A 25,371-nucleotide genomic window follows, 5' to 3' on the forward strand; every position below is an offset into this window, starting at 1 on the left:
TTATTATTATCATCCTGTATTTCTCCAGGTGAAAATTTAATTGAGATTAAAAATGTTGTTTTCAAGAGAGACCTGGCATCATGGCAGAAAGAGTCAAAAATACAGAATAATTCAAACAAATACAAAATAGGAAAAACATCCTACATAAACTTCATAAAGTTTCATTTACAGACTTTGAACAATGGACTTCAAACTTCCCCCCAAAACAACAGAAACACATTTGAAGATAATGAATGACATTTATCCCTCTAAAGAATGACTTAGACTACGATTTAATATGAATGAGAACATGTTCATAAATGGATGAAACCAAAGATTTCATCAATCCCTGATTTAGAAACAACAGAACATTTGGTTTGATTTCACAAGATAAGAATGACGACTGAGTTGGAAGATTGTTTTATGTTTAGTCAAATCTTTCATACATAAAGTCGGATTACAAAATCATCCCCTAAGTTTGTTGTTTTATTCAAGGAATTGAAATTATAGAGAAAATCTGTGAAATGACTTAAAGAAAACAAACCACAAAAACTCGATGATACTCTAAACCCCCTGGTTTAGGTCGGCAACCTTTCTGATGATGAGTGCATCTAAAATTTCCTCAGAAGTCAATGTGCCATATGATTGCATTAGCAATAAATTACACACTATATAGAACCACTTTATAGGATTATATTGGTGCGCAGATGTTGGCAGCTATCAGCGAATAGTTATCAGCTACTTTGAAACAAAAAAGACTTTTTATCCATAACAGCAAACGAACTGTACAACAGAAAATACAAATGCTATTTATGGTCTCCTCACAACAATGATAAGAAAAATAACCTGGGCCAATATGGCATGTTTGTTAATACAGGGACACGCATGTTAATGTGATCTCTGGTCTCCCACTCAGAGACACAGGTCTCCGAGTGTCCAGCATTCAGACCTGAGAACTCTCTTCATGTGAGAGAAAATCTGCTCACACAGATATGTAGAGCCAAATACTGTCAATAAGGCCTCTGCAATGTTCTGAAGACAGTTAAACCTGTCAGGTAGTGATGTCCAGCAGGTGGAAATGCAGCTCCATGAACACGCACAGCTGTGGATTCCAGCTGCGTTTGTAGTTCTGCAAACTTTGACCCCACAGAGTCGAGCTTTTCAGTTCAATCATCTGCATTTCGATGTCCTCTGTGTCCAGCCAGTTAATGCGACACAAATCCAGCTGCTCATTAAAGCTTTCTGGTTTGATCAGAAAAGAAAACATTGGTCCAAACACCTGAAAGTCCCAAAAACACATTGTGAATTCTGTCTCCAGTATCCGGATGTATCCGAGTATTTACGTGGTGCTGATGCTCCTGAAGCTTTTGAAGTGTCTGAATGTGGAACTTTCAACATTGCTTGAAAAAACTGCCAGCGAGCAACGTCCCTCTCACCGGTAGGCGAAGTTATTTTTAGCCAATTACAAGTTGAATCTGGTAGTTGGGGTTGTTAGCTAAGATACCATCATTAAGAAGCAGCACAACTAATGTGTCTATGTGAGCTAATTTGCGATGTGCACCGCTGGCCCGGCCATTTTTTTAATGCACCTTCCCAGATTACTTCACTGCGTGTCGTGCCCAGGGCTGGACTGGGACATAAAATTGGCCCGGGCATTTTGACTAGAGACCGGCCCACCAGGTATTAAAGCCATAAAGCCTTTGAATGAAAACAAACACTGTTGTGACAGTGATGTACAGTCTTGTTGGTTTATGTATGATTTCTATACATTTTACATCAGATAAAAACTTTGGTTGTAAGATTCAGATAATTATTTATTAAAAGCGAAACATTTTAAATGAGAAGAAGAAAGAAAAGTATTTCTTTGTGCCCCCCTTTCCCTGTTAATGCCCTACCTGCCCCCCTGGCAAAACTTTGCTAGATCCGCCCCTGCACAGTTACCAGCTGTCAGCTACATAGAAAAGCATCCTGGTGTTATTTGTCTCTCAGAAACAGTTCATAACTTCCCTTCAACTCATTCATGTCACCTAAAAGGTAAACCTGTTTCTCCATCACCTGTTCAGCTCTGATGATTCAGTAAGGACATCTCCAGGTTTCATCTTCATGTTTCCCTCTCACCACATATCCAAACCGACATCATGACCAGCAGCTTTTGCAGCTGTGGCTCCAGCAAACATCAGCTGATACTAGAAAATAATAGTAAATAAATTCTAACAACAGCTGATCAAGCTTAAACGTGCTGCTGTTGTTTAGGGCGACATCCGCTGGTTTCCTCTTTCTGGCGCAAAGTGGGCGATAAATAAACAAGAGAGAAATCAGAGAGATTATTGATCAGTTTCATTATTGAAGTAGCAAAAGGAGACGGAGGGGAGAGAATGACAGTGTAAAGACACAGAATAAATCCAGCTTTGTGTCTTTTCCATTCTAGCTGAAGTCCGGGACAAACTGCTTTCCTTCTCAGCTCAAAACCCATTTGTGGCTTTAATGTAGTGTTACATCCTGCTTGTTTGCTTCCATCTGTATACATGTCCAGATTCACTGTTATGTTTCTATTCTTACATTGCTGTGTGTGCGGGACCAAGCAGCCAAAGCAAAGAGGACACAGGCAAAAAAATATCTTCAAAAAGGGTTCTTTATTTTAACCCTCAAAAATTCCAAAATTAAATAAAATTCAAAAACCATACTTAGCAGGCCCATAAAAGAGGTCAACTAAATATAACTCGACAAAAAGGAATTTCCAGAAACTTAAACAAAAGAAAGTGAGACAAAACTTAACTCACAAACTGACCTAATTACAAAGACACACGAGGGTAGCTTTTATAATGATTTGGCCAAACCATTTACACACAATAGGGGGAAAACAAAAACACACTAATATTAACTAAGCACAGAATAGCCTAACTAAACCTAAAACACCCCTGCTTCTGGTAAGCCCATGGTTGGTCCAGCTGAGCAGGCACTTTTGTTCCCGAGTCCTCAGCCATGCCTATTGCCAGGCAAAAGACAGGAAACAGCCACCGGCCAAACCCAGGTAACTCAAAGAAAGAGAAACATAATTAATATAACAAAACATTTTAGAAAAACCCACACAATATTACTATGTGCGTGCCTCATAATACCAGTGTTAGGTTTAACCAAATGATTAATGAAGAAAACTGCAAAGCAAACTAATAAAGTAAAAAATGGACTAATTTACCCCTGTGTGGCTGATGCCATCACACTATGTGATCACTGTTCCCTCTGCTAACTGATTTGACATTTGTATCTTACACTGATACTTGTCATATTTGTCTCTGCGCCTAAAAGATAAAAAGGTTTCCATGCTAAAACATATGGAACGCCAGGACTGCCATAATGAATTAATTAAATACACCATTAAATAATTAATTAAATGTGTCAATAATTAATTAAAATGGGAATTAATTAATTAAATAAATAGTTATGACACATGTAATTAATTAATTATTGACACATTTAATTAATTATTTATGTATTTCACATTTTAATTAATTATTGACACATTTAATTAATTATTGACACATTTAATTAATTATTTATTGACACATTTAATTAATTATTTATGTATTTCACATTTTAATTAATTATTGACACATTTAATTAATTATTTAATGATATATTTATTTATTTCATTTTGGCAGTCCTGGCGCCTGGCTCTCATCATGGAATAATTTTATCTGTCAACCTCACCCATCAAACGCAGGGGGCGGGGTTAACGCTGCCCATGCAGCTTCTCTAACATTTGATTGGTTGCCGTGCAAAGTAAGTCAAAACAGGTCGATCCTAGATAATCGATTGCTTGTGTAGACTTGGGGCAGCCAGGTATCCCAGAATGCATTTCAAATCACAGGCAGCAATGGTGGTGGTGTAGTTTTAAAATACCCCGTTTTTCTGTCACCAACTACACTTTTAACAGTGTTTTAGCCGCCACCTCCACCTCCACCTCCTGCAGTTCTCCCTCTGAACCACTAGATGTCTCTGTTATCTAAATGAAGACGTGCAGCACAGCAACCACAGCAGCGCTCAGATCACACGTGTCCTGTTATTATGTATAAAAGCATGAAACAGGTGAGACAGGTGGGATCAATATTAATGTTGTGGAAATATATGAAAAAGCAAGAGAAGAGTGAAAACATTTCGTGTTTCTAGAAAGATCTTTCAGCTCACAGCTGCTCACAGACTGTATTTACAAGTGACAAACTGCAACTCTACAGTACATCTACAGTATATATTAAATATATTCTGTATTCAAATCTACTGAGTGATGTTTGAAAGTCTTTCCAGGTGAGTTTGATCCAGGAGGGTCTGAAGCCAGAGTCAGACAGAGACTGTGCAGAGACTGTAGAAGGACAGAGCAGCAGCAGAGCAGTCCAGATACACTGATGATCCTCTGTCAGATCCAGAGGGACACACAGGGATGATGCTGGACTCTACATTGTGTCTGACAGTGGAGCTGTTCTCAGAGCAGTTCACCCTGCAGCACTGACAGTCATCTGCACTTCTTCTCATTCCTCTGTCAGTCACTGCTGGATGAAGCTCTCCTCTCCACCTCCCAGTAACATGGCCCAGTCAGAGCGTCTCTACACACAAGCTGCTGCTGCTTCAACCTCTCTGGATCATCAGGACACAGCTCCTCCTCTCTCAGCACACACACCGTCCTGTTTACCATCATCATCTCCACCTGCAGAAAGAAGAAGGAAGAGCAGAGGAGATAAACGAGTGTTTCCAGAGACTCTTCATCAGCTGTCAGTCAGTGATGCAGCACATCCAGTATAAAGAGCAGCAGGGACTTCAGTGCTGGGACTGTACTAGGACTCATTGTTGCTTCACTTTTTCTAATCTTTGGATTTTTATTGAAGTTGATGAAAATGTTTTTCACTCCTAGTTTGAGTTTAGACTTTCATTCATTAGAAGAACCTTGGTGTGTCCACTCTGAGCTCTGTAGGAACCCCAACAACAAGCCCAACAATCCAGATGGACGGTTCCAGCTGTTAACTGGAGGAATTCCATCCAAACATCTGCTCTCACTAAATTCTTCCTCACCTACAGACTGTGTTCTTCACTGCTTTAAACTTGGAAATGAATGCAGTCATTGGTCTGCGTGCTGCTTTGTTCAGAGAGCTGATTGGCTGTTGACAGTGTTTGATGAGAGCGTGTCAGCCGTTACTATGGTGACCATAAAGGTGAAAAAAAGGCAGAAACAGGAAGTGTTTGTGTCCAATCCTGAAGCCTGTCACCATTCTCCTCTCACAGCTTCACTGAGAAGCTGCAGCTTTACAGGAAACACTGGATCTTTGTTTCATACTGACTGTGTTTAGTACAATACTGCTGACAGCACCACCCACTCACTCCATCACTCTACTGACCACAGAGTCTCCAGTCTGTAGTCTGGACTCTGCTGAAGATCAGACAGCTGCTTCACATCTGGATCATTCAGGTAGTTTCCATGCAAGTAAAGCTCTCTCAGATGGGAGGGGTTGGACTTCAGTGCTGCTGCCAGATAATCACAGCTGATCTCTGACAAACCACAGCTCACCAATCTGTATAAAGAATGAAAGATGTAAGTTTATTAGACAAAGTGTGAGCTTGAAATCATTCAGTGTTTCATCATCTGTTCAGAGCTAAAGAAGGTTCAGAATGTAGAAGTTTAGAAAATGGAAACTCCAAACAGCTGAAGCCAACAGGAAGCAGCTTCAAACAGGAAACTGTGCAGAGTTTCAGACTATATGTCCTGATGCAGCCAGTTGGATTTTGGAGATTTGAATCTCTGTTCTGTGACTATGTCCTTGAATCATTTCTTCCAGTTTGTCCAACAAGACAGACTAAGTATTGGACATGTGTTGTGGCTCCATTAGGGGAGCTTCTAAATGTGATGTGATGGCCCCTCTGGGTCTGTCAGGTCACAGGACTGAAGAGAGCTCAAACTGGGCACACAGTTGTTCCAGTCTGGACCAAAGACTCTATACTGGGACTGAGGGACTGCTTTGACTGCACCCACTGGGACTTTTTAAAGGCTCATGTTCTCACTTACACTCACTCCTCCGTGAATCGCAACCATATCGTGGTGGAGGGGTTTGTGTGTCCCAGGGATCCCAGGGGCTATGTTGTCTGGGGGCTTTTGCCCCCTAGTAGGGTCTCCCATTGCAAATTTGTCCTGGGTGAGGGACCAGACAAAGAGCGATTCAGAAGACCTTTATGAAAAAAACACCAAGGGAACAGTGCCCGGGATAGGGTTACCGGGGCCCCCGCCCTGGAGCCAGGGCGGGGGCCCCGGGGGGGGGGGGGGGGGGGGGGTGCTGGAAGGTGCTTTGTTATTGGACTTCTGTGCTAATCACAGTTTGGCCATAACGAACACCTTGTTCGAACATGTAATCGTATCACCAGACCTGCGACCATATGTTCTGGACACTCGGGTAAAGAGAGGGGCTGAGCTGTCAACTGATCACCACCTGGTGGTGAGTTGGATCAGGTGGCGGGGGAGGACGCTGGACAGACCTGGTGCACCTAAACGCGTAGTGAAGGTGTGCTGGGAACGACTAGTAGAGGCCCCAGTCCGCGAGATCTTCAACGCACACCTCCGGCAGAGCTTCAACAGCATTCAAAAGGAGGGGGGGGGACATTGAGTCCGAATGGACCATGTTCAGCGCCTCCATTGCCGAAGCTGCTGCATTGAGCTGCGGCCGCAAGGTGGTTGGTGCCTGCCGTGGTGGTAATCCCCGAACCAAATGGTGGACACCAGAGGTGAAGGGAGCCACCAGGCTGAAGAAGGAGTCCTATCGGGCTTGGTTAGCCTGTGGGACTCAGGGCGTCTCAGGAGGGGAAAGCGGTGCTCTACCTGCACTGTGTATAGTGCTGGCGGAACGCTGCTGACGTCGACTGGGAAAATTGACTGAGCTGGAGGAGGTGGCTGGGGAGAGGGAGGTCTGGGCCTCTTTGCTTAGGCTGCTTCCCCCGCGACCCGGCCCCGGATAAAGCGGATGAAGATGGATGGATGGATGGATGGATGGATGTTCTCACTTAGATCATCGATTTCTACTTACATTTCTTTCTGGGAAAAATGGGGATTACTTTGAAAACAGGAAGTATTTTCCCCAAAAAGGAGCCCTGGATTAGTAACTCACTCCAACATGTTCTCAGGCAGAAGAAACTGTCTTGTTATGAGGGAGAGAAGAAAAAGATTGAGGCACAGAAACTTGTTGAAAGAGAGATAAAGCAGCTAAAATCAGGTGTAAAAGTAAAGCAGAGGATGAATAAAGGACACTCAAGGCTGGCTTGGAAAGGAATGAAGTCCATGGTGGGGATGCAGAACAAGGAGCAAAGATGAATGTGATGCTGAATCAGCAGAAGACTTGGACTCATTTGATTCCAGCTTTGATATCATTGATTTCAATGAAGAGCTTTGTGATTGTAGCAAAGGGCTGGTAGCTCTGAGAGTCCCACTGATGAGGTGTTTGTGTGGAAATCTCTTAGTGGGACCAAAGAGAGAAAAAGCTCTGATCCTGATGCTGTGGGAGGGACATGATTGAAGTGTGCTGTGAGGAACTGACTGCGAGATTTTCACACATTTTCCAGTCCTCCTTGGAACAACAGGAAGTTCCCAGCACATGGAAACAAAGGTTAAGTGTCCTATGGCACTCAGTGATGATGATGCTCTGGCCCCACCACCTCCACCTCTTTGTAAAGGAACTAACTGTAATCTGGAGCTTCAAATGGAACTAAGACTTCCTCCACTAGGTGGCAGTGTCTGATGAGAAAGTGTTAGTGGAGCTGGCCTGGAGTCAGAAACAGGAAGATGCAGGATTTGGGCTGAAATGGAGAAAAGTGGTTAGCGCCAGTGCCTTAAAGCAAGAAGGTTGTAGATTTAAGCTTGTTGGCCTTTATGTGGAGGTTGGATGTTCTCCCACAGTCCAAAGAAATGCTGCTTAGGTTCATTGGTGCTTCTAAATTGGCTGTAGGTGTGGATGTGAGAGAGTGCTTCTCTGTCTCTCTCTGTTGGCCCTGTGATGGACTGCTCACCTGTGCAGGTGGACCACGCCTCTTGCCCTATGACAGCTAGGGCACAGGCTGCAGCCCTGTGAGCCTAAGCTGAATAATCATTTAGCAAAAAAGATCCATAGATGACCTGAAGTTTCCCAGTTAGCAGTTTGGTAGATAGCTATGACATGCTAATCCCATCCAGCAGCTGTATTCTACCTGTAAGCTGATCCCTGCTGAGCCAAAGCACTTTTTCATATACAAATTACAACCTTTAATAGAAACCTATTGGTCAGCATCTTATTAGCCTGCTGTTAGCTTCATTCCACAGAAAACTGAGAGAAACTAACAGAGTTGATAAAGAATAAAGAGAAATGTGCTGATTTAAAGCCTTTGAAGTGCTTCAGATGATCTCTGTCCACTTCTGTCCACTCATTCATTCATGTAAGCTTTCTAATGCAGCTTTGATCTTCACAGTCTGCTTCATGAAACTCATTCTAACCCTGAATGTCAGAGTATTCCTCCTTCTATTTCCCATCATTCATGCTGGCAGTGGAGGAGATTTGGATGTTGGACTGTGTTTTGGATGATGTTTGTATGTTTGTGTTGGCCTGCTGTCTGTAAAGCAAACAGACATTTTGCTTTGGATTTCAGCGTCAGACAGACTTTAAGGTGGAATGAAGAGTTTGAGAGTTTCACAGTGAATTATCCAGTGGAGGATTTTTCTTCTTCTTTGAAGGTTTGAAATGTGAACATTGTTTTACTGCAGTCAGTGGACTAAACCAGAGAATAAGAAAACAGACTTAACCATGAAGATCTTCAGTGTGGATCAGTATAATATCAGCCTGATGTCTGCAGTTTAGTGTCAGCACAACTTTCACATCATATTCATCTCAGCACAATTAAAACATGCTGACTGACCTCAGAGTTTCAAGTCCACATCCTGGACTCTCCAGGAAACCACACAGATGCTTCACTCCTGAATCCATCAGGCTGTTGTGGGTCAGCTCCAGCTCTCTCAGATGGGAGGGGTTGGACTTCAGTGCTGCTGCCAGATAATCACAACTGATCTTTGACAAACCACAGCCCCACAATCTGTATAAAGAATGAAAGTTGTAGGTTTATTAGACAAAGTGTGAGCTTGAAATCATTCAGTGTTTCATCATCTGTTCAGAGCTGAAGAAGGTTCAGAATGTAGAAGTTTAGAAAATGGAAACTCCAAACAGCTGAAGCCAACAGGAAGCAGCTTCAAACAAACACAACAAGAGAAAAAACTCTGAATGTTTCACATTAAAGTTGTACATTTATCATAAAAAAAGGAAAAAGACTTGAAAAAGTCATGTTTTTCCTTCCAGGAACCACAAGGCTTCACTTTTAAAGGTGAAGTGTGAAAGAAATGGACATATTTGAAGTCCAACACCTTTTTCCAGTCACATTATTAAAGCAGACAAACTACAAGCTCATTTTCATTCCAACAAGTCAGCTTCTGACCTGGACTAACAACACTGGTCTCTATGTGCAGCTGGCTGTGAGACCAGTGCTTAGGGAGCGTCTACAAAGTGTAACACTGGAAGAACATCACACACTAATTTGCTTCCATCATCCAACCTGAAGAGGAAACAGAGACGGCTCCCCTTCAAAGTAAAAGCTGCTCCTTTTGGACACAGTATCAAAGAAAGTCTGTATAACATAGAAAAGTGTCACGTAAAGGAATGTTATTTTACTGTCACTGTGTTGTTATTCACATGCACGATCATTATTTCATCATTACTTCATTAGTCTGCATCACTTATCATCAGGTTATCACCAATATTTTCATGTATCATTTATCATTTAGTATATTTGCCAGAGCACACAGAATAAACACATTCTAGACGTAATACTATCATGCATAGCACCAGCATTGTGGTAGGTCCGCAGTAAAGTCAGATAAGGACACTGAACTTTCGTTGGCCGGGACCTATAATAAATCACACTTTCACACTCGAGTACACAGTTGATATGTTCCCAAACACCGATGATGGCAAACATCTGGTTTCAAGTCTGGGAAAGAGTTGTTGTTCTGAAGAAGATGATTTCCAGGAATGGTTCTGACGTCATAAAGGCTATAAAGCTTTCTGTAAACGGGCAGAAGGAGAAGTCCGGCTTCCCACACTGTATAATACGTGTGTGTTTAATAAATCACTTTTTTGGACACCCCCTAGGACTCTGTCTGCGCTTATTTTTCCTTCCAAATCAAAAGAACCTTACATTTTGGTGCCGAAACCCGGTTTGGGGGGAAAGAAGACGCGCTGCGGGGAGCGGAGCTCCTGGGGGGTGCCAAAAGATGGGGGAACCCAGGGGAGTGACCGACTGAGTGACAAAAACCGCGGAATAAAAGGTCAGTACCACCTGTTGAATAATTTTTATCCAAAGGTACTAAATGGGAAGTTAAAACTAAATTGAATGTTCACGCAGGGGGGCCTTCTGCTGGGTTCTGTCCGTAGTGATTTTATTTAATTAGGATAATTAGTGGTAAAAGTTGGATAAAATTCTCCCAAAGGTTATTGCTGTTTATTTTAGGGGGTTTTCTGTGTTTTTTGTGTGGTGTTTTGTGGTGTTAAAGCTAAGAGGCTTGGTTTATGTGCCTTAAGAGAGAGTGTGGAGTTAGATGCCAAGCACTCTTTAAGGTTAGGGGAATTCGGACTCATTGGGTGGTAGAAACGCGGTTTCGGGTGTCAGGTAATTAAAAACTGAGGGGCTGAGAGTCCCCAAGGACGCTTTTAAACAGTGTATAAATTAACCTAGTTCGGGGTGGGACCCCGTAGAGCACAGTTGTTCAGCGTGTGGCAGTGACCGGTAATCGTAGACGTGCGGTTATCTCTGGCGGCGACCAGTTAGCTCGGATGGTCTCCCGCGGGACTTCGGACACCCGTTAAAGGCCAGGTAATCAAGGATTACCTTTTACTGTGCTGTTTGGCTGAAGGGTGAGACCCGGCCGTGACTATTAACGTGGGTGACAGTGAGCTTTAAGTAAAGCTGAACACGTGAGTTTGATACTTTGACGCGAGATGTGGAGCGACCTGCCAACCTGCGGGAAGCGGTTTTAAATTAATTAGGGCTTAGAAATCTGACCGCTGTCGGAGATGGCGTTCCCGAAGCGGGTGCATTGACCAGCAAGGTTGGACCTGGGCTTAGAAGCTTTTAAATTAGTCAAAAAGTTAGGTGTACCGGTACAGAAGTGATAAGAAGTGATAAGAAGTGACAAGAAACTGTTGAATAACTTGTCTTGGCATCTGGCGTCGTTTCTCATGTTGATACAGGCCTGTGTATATAAAATGTATATAAAATAAAGTGTAAATCGGCTGTGTAAATTGCTTATATTGATTATAACTGCGTGTGCTGTGAAAGTGATTTAATACAGAAGCTGAGTGTATGAGGATTAAACAAAATAGTGTATGTATGTGGTGTGTAGAAATCAAACTGTGAAGTCAATTGGGGGGTTGAGTTTGGTTTTATATTTTTTAGGGGAAGAGAAACTGCGGTATCGAGTCTGTGGCGCAGTTTGCAAATTTGTGAGGTGCACAAGAGCGGATGGCACCCGCTCTGTGTGCCGTCTAGGGCGTTGTCCAGGATAAGCAGAGAAAGAAGTGTCTCACAGAGAGTTTGAATGGTACTGCGACAAGCATGAAGTGAGTGTGAGCCAGCCTCGAGGGGCGGGTTCACAGGCGGACCAAACGAGGAGTAAAATGTGTGTGTGTCTGTGAGAGAGAAAAAGGTGGGGGCCGAGTGACCAGCCTGTGCATGTGTGAATTCCTGGATGACAAAAGAAGGAGAAGTAGATCAGTTGATTTTCTGTGAAATAATAGAAGAAGAAATCCTAGTGATCAAATAGGAGCAAGTGAACTGAAAATAAATAAAGGAAACTAAAATAGTGAATTAGTGTTAAGGTAAAGATAAATAAATTGACAAAATTAACAGTGACTTTAAAGGTGATCAAGTACTCAAGGATGAATGGAGAATTTGATGGCTGACTGTATGAGTGAGTAAACAGGTTAAGGTGTGCGTGTGAAAAAATAAAAGAAAAAAGGAAAGGAAAAGAGAAAGAAAAGGAACTAAAATAAACAAAGAAAATAAAAGTGTGGAAGTGTGAGTGAGAAATTGTCTCCAACTGGGGAAGCAGTGATGCTAGAGGTCACCTTATTCCCCTGCTGGACACAAAATGAAAACATAATTTGGAGTGTTGTGGACGAAAATAATTAATAAAAACATCAAGAATATTTTTTGTGTTTGCGGTTATGAACAACTAAAAATTCACATTTGGGGTTTGAAGTCAGTAGAGTTCAAAACAGAATAAGTAGAGATGTGTTGTTTTAGGAGTGATGAAAACATCTGCAGTCACAGTGAGTAATGAAAGTCTCTCAGTCTGTCGTTTACAGGTGGGGAACGGACCTGGATCAATTCTCCATGGGCAGCAGTCGGAAGAAAATTATAGGTTAAAATCATTAGAAACAAAAATGGAAACACCCAGCCAGAATTTTGGCTGAATTGTTTTGCAGCTTCCCATCCTCATCCTGGACAAGCAAGCTCCAGGGAAGCTAATCTCTCCCTGAAGACACAGAGTGCAGTTCCAGAAGCATGAGCATGAACATTAACAATGGACAGAAGTCCAAGAGACAATACCGGAGTTCTGAGCAGAGAGGTCCAGCAGCGCTGTGGGCAAACGGCATCAGAAAGAGAAGATCCACCATCTGGATTGGATGGATGGAGATGCGTTTCCAGCAAGCTGCAACCTCACTGTGTGTGAAGGACCTTTGAGGAGACTGTCTGAGTTTGACATTTGCCATGTTTGGAGCGAGATGGCAATGAAAGAAACAGTGAGACAAAGAGATACACGGGACAAAGCTGAAGAGAACTGACTGCCATTGGACTGAAAAGTGGGAGAAAAGAACGGAGAGGAAAGGGCCACGTGATGACAGAGGCGGCTGTTGTAGTTTGGGGAATTAAATTGAGTTAAGGAATCCGGGGAGACAAACGACTGCCTGGGGGTGGAGGATTGACACAGTGTCCAGACTACCACAAAAGGGGGAGGAAGACAAGCACCACACCTTGACATAATATGCACCAGAGATAACACAAAATCATATATGAAGTGTAACACATTAAAAGAGGGCATTTGTAGAAGGGGGTTAACAACACACAGTGTGGTTGCCGATGGTAACCTGCAAATATTTGGGGTTTAGCTGTGCCTGACTATGCCAGAGTTTTTCATTTGGATGTTTCTGAAACAAACTTAGGAGTGAACGGAACTTTTTTGTTTCAGAAAAAAGGGGGAAGGTACATAAAAGGATACATAGAAACAGAAAATGTATTAACCCGACTAAAACACACACACACACGCGATCAGCTCATTAGGATCAAACACAATTTTAAGAAGGTAATACTGTTACCAGCATCCTGTCTGGTTTATTAAGTGGGTTGAGAAGTGATACATAGATTGAATTAGTATTATTTTGGGGAAGATGATAGCAGGCGTGAACAGGATCCTGCTGCCAGAGTTTAAAAGAGTGAAACTAGCAGATTTTTTGTTTTGTTTTGTTTTATAAGAGTGACAAGTCCTAAGACCGGGCTTCGGTATTTTTTATTTTATTTTTATTTTGAACAGTGCACTGATTTTGTTTGTGAATTTCTTTTCTTTAAGCAGATCTGCACGTCGGGAATTAAAAGCGCTACACGTCGTCAAGAAAATTGTTGCAAGTGAGTTTCTCCACATTAAAATGGGCTCTGGGGAAGCCACTTATTGGGGACAATTAGAATATGAGAGTCCCGGCCTAAGAAGGATTCAGCGAGGTAATCCGATCTAAAGTTCTTCTTTTTCTTTTTGAAATGACGTCATTTTGCTGAGGGTGGAGATCAAATGCGACGATGGTTTCCACTATCAGCAAAGGAAGAATGAATGGATGAATGAATGGGAATAAAACTGACTGACTGACTGGTAAAAGCTGACAAAAGCTGATAAGACTGGACCACGACTCAAAGTTAACCTCCACCTAGACAGGACGAAAGGGTGGATGAATTTTTGTGTGTTTCTTTTACAGGAACAGAAAGATGACAGCAACATCCGAGGTTGCGTGAGCTTTGGCCTGCCGATTTAACTTTTAAATGCCACTTTCTGTGTTTGTAAATTTACCAGGGGAGTGTTATTCATGGGTTTGTGTTGTGTGTTGCTCACAGAGGTACAGTGGGGCAAAAAAGTATTTAGTCAGCCACCGATTGTGCAAGTTCCCCCACTTAAAATGATGACAGAGGTCAGTAATTTGCACCAGAGGTACACTTCAACTGTGAGAGACAGAATGTGAAAAAAAAATCCATGAATTCACATGGTAGGATTTGTAAAGAATTTATTCGTAAATCAGGGTGGAAAATAAGTATTTGGTCAATAACAAAAATACAACTCAATACTTTGTAACATAACCTTTGTTGGCAATAACAGAGGTCAAACGTTTACTATAGGTCTTTACCAGGTTTTCACACACAGTAGCTGGTATTTTGGCCCATTCCTCCATGCAGATCTTCTCAAGAGCAGTGATGTTTTGGGGCTGTCGCCGAGCAACACGGACTTTCAACTCCCGCCACAGATTTTCTATGGGGTTGAGGTCTGGAGACTGGCTAGGCCACTCCAGGACTTTCAAATGCTTCTTACGGAGCCACTCCTTTGTTGCCCGGGCGGTGTGTTTTGGATCATTGTCATGTTGGAAGACCCAGCCTCGTTTCATCTTCAAAGTTCTCACTGATGGAAGGAGGTTTTGGCTCAAAATCTCACGATACTTGGCCCCATTCATTCTGTCCTTAACACGGATCAGTCGTCCTGTCCCCTTGGCAGAAAAACAGCCCCATAGCATGATGTTTCCACCCCCATGCTTCACAGTAGGTATGGTGTTCTTGGGATGCAACTCAGTATTCTTCTTCCTCCAAACACGACGAGTTGAGTTTATACCAAAAAGTTCTACTTTGGTTTTATCTGACCACATGACATTCTCCCAATCCTCTGCTGTATCATCCATGTGCTCTCTGGCAAACTTCAGACGGGCCTGGACATGCACTGGCTTCAGCAGCGGAACACGTCTGGCACTGCGGGATTTGATTCCCTGCCGTTGTAGTGTGTTACTGATGGTGACCTTTGTTACTTTGGTCCCAGCTCTCTGCAGGTCATTCACCAGGTCCCCCCGTGTGGTTCTGGGATCTTTGCTCACCGTTCTCATGATCATTTTGACCCCACGGGATGAGATCTTGCGTGGAGCCCCAGATCGAGGGAGATTATCAGTGGTCTTGTATGTCTTCCATTTTCTGATGATTGCTCCCACAGTTGATTTTTTCACACCAAGCTGCTTGCCTATTGTAGATTCACTCTTCCCAGTCTGGTGCAGGTCTACAATTCTTTTCCTGGTGTCCTTCGAAAGCTCTTTGGTCTTGGCCATGGCGGAGTTTGGAGTCTGACTGGTTGAGGCTGTGGACAGGTGTCTTTTATACAGATGATGAGGTCAAACAGGTGCCATTCATACAGGTAACGAGTGGGGGACAGAAAAGCTTCTTACAGAAGACGTTACAGGTCTGTGAGAGCCAGGGATTTTCCTTGTTTGAGGTGACCAAATACTTATTTTCCACCCTGATTTACGAATAAATTCTTTAAAAATCCTACCATGTGAATTCATGGATTTTTTTTTCACATTCTGTCTCTCACAGTTGAAGTGTACCTCTGGTGCAAATTACTGACCTCTGTCATCATTTTAAGTGGGGGAACTTGCACAATCGGTGGCTGACTAAATACTTTTTTGCCCCACTGTAACTGTGAGAAAGTGTATACATCTGCGCAGCGCTAACATTTGCATTTTCTTCTCTACAGCATTACAGTTCTTCATGTGGTTTGATCATGTGATTTACCACTGGACAATTGATTGACGTTTGGTTTTCTACTACAGGATTTCTGGGCTTATGTGTGAAGAAACTGTGTTTATAGGTTATGACGCCTGATCACCGGGATGGTCAATGTGTGTTGCTAATGTTTGTTTTGCTTTTGTTAAGGGTGCAGGTGGAAGATTCGGTAGAAAACAGACAAGTGACATGAGGAAACAAATAAGATGCAGTGTTTATGGAATAGTTCAACATGGAGCTCACTAGCTGGCCACTTTTTGAGCTCCTAGTGATAAATGGGTGGAGTGACATTGCTTAAGGAAAGTCACTGAGTAAATTGTGGAGTAAATTGGGATGATTCATGATTGGAGACAAATTATGGTAATAATAGTGAGTTAATGATTGGAGAAAACCTGCACATGATACTTGTCTGTTGTGCTGAATGCTTTATTGCTCTCATGATCTATAGTTGGTTGTAAATAGGAAGTTTGATTTAACAGATTTGTTCTGCAGGATACAGGCTCCAGGTTGAGCGGGGAGTTAAATAGGCTTAACCTGTAACTGCTGACTAAGGTTTTACACAAGGTTACAGGTTGGCCGGAGATTGTTTTAGAGAGAAGGTGTAACATTCTTGTACATGTCTCATTGGGGAGTTGAAACATGGAGGAAGCCATGTGCAAGAGGAGGTGAGTATTATAAAGTGTAAAGGTCACTCCTCGGGGACTGGCATGGTGGCCAGAGGAAATCAGGAAGCCGATCGAGCTGCGAAAGAGGCAGCAGGCTATAAAGCACTACGGCAGATCGTGCAAATAAGTGTGGAGGAAGAAGTAGGAGTCAACATGTTGGAGGAGGCCAGGATACAGGCTTGAGGAGGATCAGTGATCATGTTAAGGAACAGCAGACATAGCACAGAGAGCTATGTTACTGAGCGTCCAGGACATTGAGAGGAGACTTCCCACAGCAAAGTTTGAAATAAAATGAGAGATTCATCGTTGACATTGAGGAAGACAACTAAGGTGTACGACATGCTCTGCCTTAAATCTTCAGCAGCGTTGGAACATGAGAACCTGAGGGATGAAGGGAGCGTGCCAAGCTCCAGAAGTGACGGCTCGTACCACAACAGCGGTCCGGTTGAAGGGGACAGGCGAGACCTGGTTCCATTGGTCTCAATGTGCAGTAGCAGATGAGAGCTTGGTGGAGACAAGCTCATCTCCAAATGACACGGGTGGCAAGAAGGAATAGAGGCAGAATAACCCTCTGACCCGTGCAACGACTAACCAGTAGTCTACCTGGGAAGTTGAAGCGAGAAGAGGAGGATCGCAGAGCATCACTTCACTCAAAGAGGAGGTGGCTACAATCTCTACAATTGTAGAGGACTGAGACAAGAGTTAATAGAGCGGGCCACAGGTTTTGGTGATAGGAATCTTTGGTTAGATTGGGTGGCTCAAAATGCTAAAGAGCAGGAAGTGGTTGATTGTGTTGCTTGTGCTACAGCTCGACCTCGTCTGTTCACTGAACCCGCTCCTCTGTATCCAGAGGATGAGTGGGGTTATGATTGTATGTTGAAATTAACTAGAGAGGCGGTGAACACAGGTAACTGCACCACTTTGTCAGGTTTATATCCGCCAATTGATAAACGTACACAACCAGGTTCATTTACACCTAAAAGGGATAATTATACATGTTTTGAGTTCTCTACAGACAGCGTGAGATATACGTTAGGAAGAATTGATCCAAGCTGGTGTCAGAGGACAATCCCAGGCAGGACTACCAATAATGTAAGTGACCCAAGCACTATTATAGGCACCTGGGCAAGGGGTGGGCTATATTATTATTGTGGGCAGTACACCCTTTTGGTACAGGTTCCCCTGGGGAGTGTGGGAACATGTGCTCTGGTGCGCCTAGGAGCACCTTTGATGCTGATAGGAAATAGAGTAGAGACAGTTCCACAGCAGGACACTGGTGTGTTGACAGCCAGACGTAGGAGAAGTATAAGAGGTGCGCACAAATATGACCCAAGATGGGACTCGCCAACCTGGATTGACTCAATAGGAGTTCCCAGGGGAGTTCCAGATGAGTATAAGTTAGTCAATCAGATAGCGGCCGGCTTTGAAACTGTGTTTCTGTGGATAACTCCAAATAAAAATGTTGATCGCATTAACTATGTCCATTATAATGTGCTGAGACTCTCTAATCTCACTAGGGACGCGGTGGAAGGCCTTGCGGAACAATTAGGCCCGACGTCGTTAATGGGAATCCAAAATCGAATGGCCCTGGACATGTTGTTGGTTGAGAAGGGTGGTGTGTGTGCCATGTTTGGGGACATGTGCTGTACCTTCATACTCAACAATACGGCCCCAGACGGTACGGTTACTAGAGCGCTTGAGAGTCTGAAAATGTTATCTAAAACCATGCATGAGCAATCCGGTGTGAACACTGGACTGGGAGACTGGTTCACGTCTGTCTTTGGGCAATGGAAGAGTGTTGTTATGTCTGCCATGTTTTCTTTTGTTGTTTTTCTTGCTATATTAATGATCGGATGTTGTCTCATCCCTCTGGCCCGGCGAGTTTTAGTAAAGATGCTGGAGAGGGCCCTGAACTTGGGCTCACCTGGTTCAGCGGCGCCTGAATCCATGATGCCCTTGAGGGAGATTGTAGGCTGGACGGAGGAGTGAGACAAATCCTGGTGTAGGTTGGTCTCGCAAGCGAGCCCAAGAGGAGGAGTTGTCACGTAAAGGAATGTTATTTTACTGTCACTGTGTTGTTATTCACATGCACGATCATTATTTCATCATTACTTCATTAGTCTGCATCACTTATCATCAGGTTATCACCAATATTTTCATGTATCATTTATCATTTAGTATATTTGCCAGAGCACGCAGAATAAACACATTCTAGACGTAATACTATCATGCAGAGCACCAGCATTGTGGTAGGTCCGCAGTAAAGTCAGATAAGGACACTGAACTTTCGTTGGCCTGGACCTATAATAAATCACACTTTCACACTCGAGTACACAGTTGATATGTTCCCAAACACCGATGATGGCAAACATCTGGTTTCAAGTCTGGGAAAGAGTTGTTGTTCTGAAGAAGATGATTTCCAGGAATGGTTCTGACGTCATAAAGGCTATAAAGCTTTCTGTAAACGGGCAGAAGGAGAAGTCCGGCTTCCCACACTGTATAATACGTGTGTGTTTAATAAATCACTTTTTTGGACACCCCCTAGGACTCTGTCTGCGCTTATTTTTCCTTCCAAATCAAAAGAACCTTACAAAAGACAGAAATTTTTTTGGCTGTTTTTAAATTGTGCAGAAATGAAACTACACTAAGCTCAATTATGTGACAGACATTTCATCCCATGTCAGTTTGGCCTCATCCTGGGCCGGATTATCCAGCACACACTCTGACCACAGGCCCAGGGGCCACGCACAGCTGGGCTCCATCCAAGAGACAGGAAACAAACCAACACAATAATAAAAAGCACCATCTGATCTTCTTACATCTTCAAGCCAAACATAGTAAAAACATGAGCATATTTGTTTCCTGATAAAATGATGTGACAGGAAGAACAGAGTAAAGTGGTGGTGTTACAGTCTTTCTCCCCTCTGCTGCCGAGGCTGTTAGTCTCTCCCAAACTCAGCTACAGGACTTCCAAATGAATGAAAGCAGCAGAAGTGGCTTTACAAATCAAAGAGGAAGAGGAGAAGAAGAGGAGAGGGAGGCCACCCTCACCATCACTGCAGCTGAAAACATCACACTTCCATTAAAGTTGGTGAGAAAATGTTGAGCAGGATGAGCTGCTGGCTAATCTGGAGGCTGTAGGAGCAGCTCACAGTCACAGTGGATTCCCACTCATGAAAAAGCTCTGGCTGCTTCATTTCTCATCTCATATCAGAGACTTTAATGCTTCACTGAAGCTGTACTCTGATGCTTCCATATTCTAGTGAGGCCTCCATAATGATTTCAGCTGTTCTGTACACACACTGTGTGCCCTGTATGGCTCAAAGTCTCTGCAGCCTGTTTTTATCTGCTATCATCAGATCTTCATCATCCTCATTCACAATCTTCACACACTCTACAGCCTCATCAGCACTGACTTCATCTTCATTGACTGATGGAGCACAACATGAACCTGTGGAGGCTGAAACACTGTCCTGTCAAACATCTCCCCATCACCACTCCTCTTCTGTCAGCCTTTAAATGAACCCTGCTCAAGACTGTCACTTCTGTTTGGAGCCAAAAGAAAAAACTTTTGTTCAGTCTTTTGGAAAGACACAACATTTCTGAAAGCACTCAAACTCCTTCACATTTGTCTTAAGACACATCCTGAATATTTAGGAACTAAAGAAAGTTTCAAACATCAATCAAATACATGAAATATAGAAAAACCAACAACAGCCGCAGTCAGTGAACTCACCTCAGAGTCTCCAGTCGACAGTTTGGACTCTCCAGTCCAGCACAAAGAAGCCTCAAACCTGAATCCTGCAGCTTGTTCCAACTCATGTCCAGCTCTGTCAGATTGGAGGGGTTGGACTTCAGAGCTGAGGCCACAACTTCACAGTGAGACTCTGAGAGTCGACACCGAGTCAGTCTGTGATGATAGAAAATATAAAATGTGTTATTATAAAAGCAGAAAATCTGCATTATAAACACAGACTGAATGTATATGAAGACAAAACAGAGTAAGGTCATAATCTGATGAATCTGCTCTTCACATCTGTGCTTCAACTCCTCTTACTGTGTTTGACATAACACAACAATCGAGTCTCTCTCAGACCTGCAGACTTTTAATGAGAATCTTTGTTTGGCTTTAATCTGCAGATGAACGAGGAAGATGGTGTCACATTTAGGCTTCCATAATGTCCACAGTCTGCCCTGATCCAGAGTCAGAGTGAAGACACACATTTGGACTGTTTCCTGTTTTGAATCTGACTCCAGAACATTTTGAATGAGTTCAGCTCAGTGAAGAGTTCCAGCTGGAAAGATGATCTCTGTTTGCTACCTGCTGTCAGGTACGACTGTTCACGTCCACACACAGGAAAAACCTGCTGACTGTTACCAAACGGAGCAGAAATCTCATCACTGGACAATAATGATGAATGAACTCAGAGCTGCTGATATCAGATCTGATTTTAGGGGAACTAAACACATAAATGATATGCTCATTTTAGCTTTCTGAGCCATTATCTGCTGGTGTGTCGCTAGTTGGCAGAAAATGATTTGTATTCCTGTTTAGGGCTTCAGTGTTTATGAGTTCAGATCCAGGTGAAAGCAAGTCAAAATGATGTTACCTGTCTGTGTCCAGCAGCAGCCTGTATTCACTTTGAATATTGTTATAACCTGACATGGATCATTTTTTCTTTGATTGGTTTGTAAATGTCAGGGCCGTACAGAGAGGTTTAAAGAGGCAGGTGCTCAAAGTTAAAAAGGGGCACATTGAACCAGGCTGAATAACAACAACACACATTCATCAAGAATCTAATATGGGAAGGGCAGGGCTGTGTTGATCTGAGACTGTAGACATTAAAAAGTCCATAGGAGAGATGGTAGCTGATTAAACAAGTGTCATGAGATAATAACAAAATGCAAAGATTGGTGACAGCGCTTGGAACCATAAGCCAACAAAAAACTGAGAAATAATTTAGGCTCTGCCTGTGAATCACTCTTTGCTTCTCTTCTTCCTTCCATCCCATCATTTCATATATCACTCTCCACTTGCTGTCTATCTGAGAACAAGGCACAACTTGCTATTGCAATAAACTATAATCTAATTATCCACACCTAACAACTCTTGCACTTAATCTATAATAAAATGATGACAGAAAAATGTTATAGCACTGCCTTTAGTAGCCTCACACAGCTCCTACTGTTTCCTCCTCATGTCCTTACCAGGCATGTCTGGACAATGTTATATCATGAGTAATATTTTTTTTAAATTCATCTAAATAAAACACACACATGCACGCACAGTGACATTTTAGACCTTCTTCAGAATACAGTATATACTATGGGCATCATGGTGCTGATCCAGAATCCTTACATTATTATTTATTACTAGAGCTACAATAATAAAGCAATGAGGAGGGGGAAGTAATAAATATGAAATAATGTATTTATGATGATTCCATTTGTTTCACGATCCACTCTGTGCAGCCGAAAGCTTATTAAACTGTAGAGATACAATAATTTTACTGCTGTTAAATCCAAATTTTGTCTTATTTAAAATATAAATCTAATATAATCTGCTTCTTAATGTATGTTCTTTAAAATACAGCGTGTGTTTTTTAATATATTATAATTATAATACTGCATAATTATGTGGACATGCATATTAGATCATTTTTTAGTGAAATATAATCTCCCCAGAAAGGCAGGAAAAGCCCGGAAACTTACTTTAAAACTAAATATGTTCCCTAAAACGGTGACAGAGCTACAGACCCATGACAGCCTTACACAGGTAGCCAGCAGCTATGACCAGCACTACTTGTGCAGTTAATAAAAGGACAGGTAATGTTTGTCACGCTTTTGCACACACAGCACGCTCATTTGTTTCAGTTCGTCAGTTGCAACAAGAAAGCTTACCAACGTGTACGTAATAAGCTAATACTCCTGTGTGCTATACACTACAGTGTACGCTGTACACCTACTTACTGGTTTTGTCGCATCAGTCTGTGTCTCTGAGTTCATTTGTGTTTCTCCTACAGCTCCAGACTGCAAAAAATGCGCGTGCTCTTTGTGAGCTCGTTCCCGGATCGTAAACAGCGCGTTCTGCCGTCAAGGGCGATCATTGGTTAAATGTGATCATGTGACTGATGCAAGCCAGATCCTTTTATTTAGCAAAACTGTGATTAATAGTTAAATATTATTGTTGAGGGGCACAGACAGAACTCCGCACGCCCACACACATAAAAAAAAAATAATAATATTTTTTTTAAAAAGTTGCCTCAACAAAAAGGCACTTTGGGCACCCATCAGGAAAGGGGCGGGTGCTCAAGCCCCTCTAATCCCCCCCTCTGCACGTGCCTGGTAAATGTCACTGTTTCCATTGGACCTGAGTGACGGTACAAAGACAGAGAGAGAGAGAAAGAAGAGAGAGGATGGTGACAGCAAAGAGAGAGCAAACACAAACAGGTGAGAGTGGACAGGTGACCAAGGTCAGCAACCAATCAGAGAGCTTCTGCTTGACCCACAGTCACTGATGATGACTGCACATAACCAAGCAGTGTGTTACTCTGATATCAAATATGGATCCTGCTCTTATAATAATGATCATCAGATGATATTATTGTGTTATTTTGTAGCTGAATACGATGTTTGTGTGATTATCAGTGAAAGAAGCAGTGAGGAGGATGGAGAGAGAGAGAGGACAGAGGGTGAAGTTAGAAACACTAAAAGGATTTTTCATGGATTTCATGGATGATTTGAGTGATTTCCAGCAGGACACTTAAACATGTCAGTGGACGTCCTAAAGAACATATTCACTGATATGAAACGTGTCATTGAACAGGATTAATATCAGTGGAAACATGGTGGAAACAGCTGTGACTGCATGGATGTGACACACTTCAAATCTGTTCTCCACTCTTGGATTTGGGATCCATGGAGCTGCTGCTGAGTCTGTACAATAAAGGAATGGTGTGGAAGGTTGCAGCGTACGGACACAAACACTTTGTGGTTACAATCTGATTTTATTTTCAAAATTAAACTAAGAAACCTACACTGATCAGTGATGTTAATGGTCACATCTGGACTCACCCAGCCTTTCTGCAGTTCCTCACAGCTGGAATCAGTCTGTGTCGTCCCCGTTCTGATGTGTTGTACTTCTGCAGGTCCAACTCATCCAGAACCTCCTCAGACATCTGCAGCATGAAGGCCAGAGCTGAGCACTGGATCTCAGAGAGTTCCTTCTTTGACTTCAGGAACTCTTGGATTTCCTGAAATAATGAGAGGTGGTTCATCTCCATCAGACAGTGGAAGATGTTGATGCTTCTGTCAGGAGAGATTTCATCACTGTTCATCTCCTTCAGGTTGTTGATGATTCTCTGGATGGTTTCTGGACTGATCTTTGTCTGACCCAGAAGACCTACTAAGAGTCTCTTCTTGGACTCCAGACAGAGGCCATGAAGGAAGCGAACAAACAGGTCCAGGTGGCCATTTTTACTCTCGAGGGATTTATACATGGCTCTGTTCAGGAAATCATCCAGAGATATGTAAATGTAGTATTTTTTTCGCAAAAAGTTCTTCAGCACCTCTGTCTTCCTGTTGGTGTGACAGTGGAACATGTAGACAGCAGCCAGAAACTCCTGAATGCTCAGATGAACAAAGCAGTAGACTGGTTTCTGGAAGATCACACACTCTCTTTTGAAGATCTCTGTACAAACTCCTGAGTACACCGAGGCCTCTGTCACATCCAGACCACACTGCTCCAGGTCTTCTTGGTAGAACATGATGTTTCCTTTCTCCAGATGTTCAAACGCCAGCCTCCCGAGCTTCAGAAGAACTTCCCTGTCAGCCTTCGTCAGCTCCTGTGGACTCATCTCATGTCCCTTATGGTACTTGTTCTTCTTCCTCTTTGTCTGAACCATTAGGAAGTGTGAGTACATGTCAGTCAGGGTCTTGGGCAGCTCTCCTCTCTGCTCTGTAGTCAACATGTGCTCCAGAACTGTAGCAGTGATCCAGCAGAAGACTGGGATACTACACATGATGTGGAGGCTCCTAGATGTCTTCATGTGGGAGATGATTCTGCTGGACAGCTCTTCATCACTGAATCTCCTCCTGAAGTACTCCTCCTTCTGGGCGTCAGTGAAGCCTCGTACTTCTGTTAGCCTGTCAACACATGTAGGAGGGATCTGATTGGCTGCTGCAGGTCGGGAAGTTATCCAGACGAGAGCCGAGGGAAGCAGATTCCCCTGGATGAGGTTTGTCAGCAGCTGGCTGACTGATGACTTCTGTGTGACATCAGACAGCAGCTTCCTGTTGGTGAAATCCAATGAAAGTCTGCTTTCATCCAGGCCGTCAAAGATGAACAAAAGCTGAGAGACAGCCAGCTTCTCTGCTGTGACCTTCTGTAATGTTAGATAGAAAACATGGAGCAGCTCCAGAAGACTGTACTGCTCATCTCTGATCAGGTTCAGCTCCCTGAATGAAAGCAGAACCACCAGACTGACATGTTGGTTCTCCAAGCCCTCTGCCCAGTCCAGAGTGAACTTCTGCACTGAGAAGGTTTTTCCAACACCAGCCACGCCGTTGGTCAGAACCACTCTGATGGGTCTCTGTTGGTCAGGTAAGGCTTTAAAGATGTCCTGGCACCTGATTGGAGCGTCATGGAGGGCGTCCATCTTGGAAGCTGTCTCCAGCTGCCTCACCTCATGTTGGGTATGAACCTCTTCACTCTGTCCCTCTGTGATGTAGAGCTCAGTGTAGATCCTGTTGAGGAGGGTTCTACTTCCTGTTTCATCACTTCCTTCAGTCACACGTTCACATCTCCTCCTCAGACTGATCTTAT

General features: G+C 43.0%; 1 protein-coding gene across 1 annotated transcript; it reads right to left on the reverse strand.

The window, feature by feature from the left end:
* On the reverse strand, positions 1–25,331 carry LOC146523727 (protein NLRC3-like). Its single transcript, XM_085153970.1, has 5 exons — positions 23,622–25,331; positions 20,284–20,457; positions 8,893–9,066; positions 5,364–5,537; positions 1–4,678 (listed from the first exon to the last, which is right to left on the reverse strand). Exons 1-5 carry the CDS (start codon positions 25,202–25,204, stop codon positions 4,669–4,671), a joined length of 2,115 nt encoding a protein of 704 aa, XP_085010096.1. The 5' UTR covers positions 25,205–25,331; the 3' UTR covers positions 1–4,668.
* Between the last annotated feature and the right edge of the window lie 40 nt (positions 25,332–25,371).

The sequence above is a fragment of the Neolamprologus multifasciatus genome, chromosome 3, assembly GCF_963576455.1.
Source record: "Neolamprologus multifasciatus chromosome 3, fNeoMul1.2, whole genome shotgun sequence".
Taxonomy (NCBI): Eukaryota; Metazoa; Chordata; class Actinopteri; order Cichliformes; family Cichlidae; genus Neolamprologus; species Neolamprologus multifasciatus.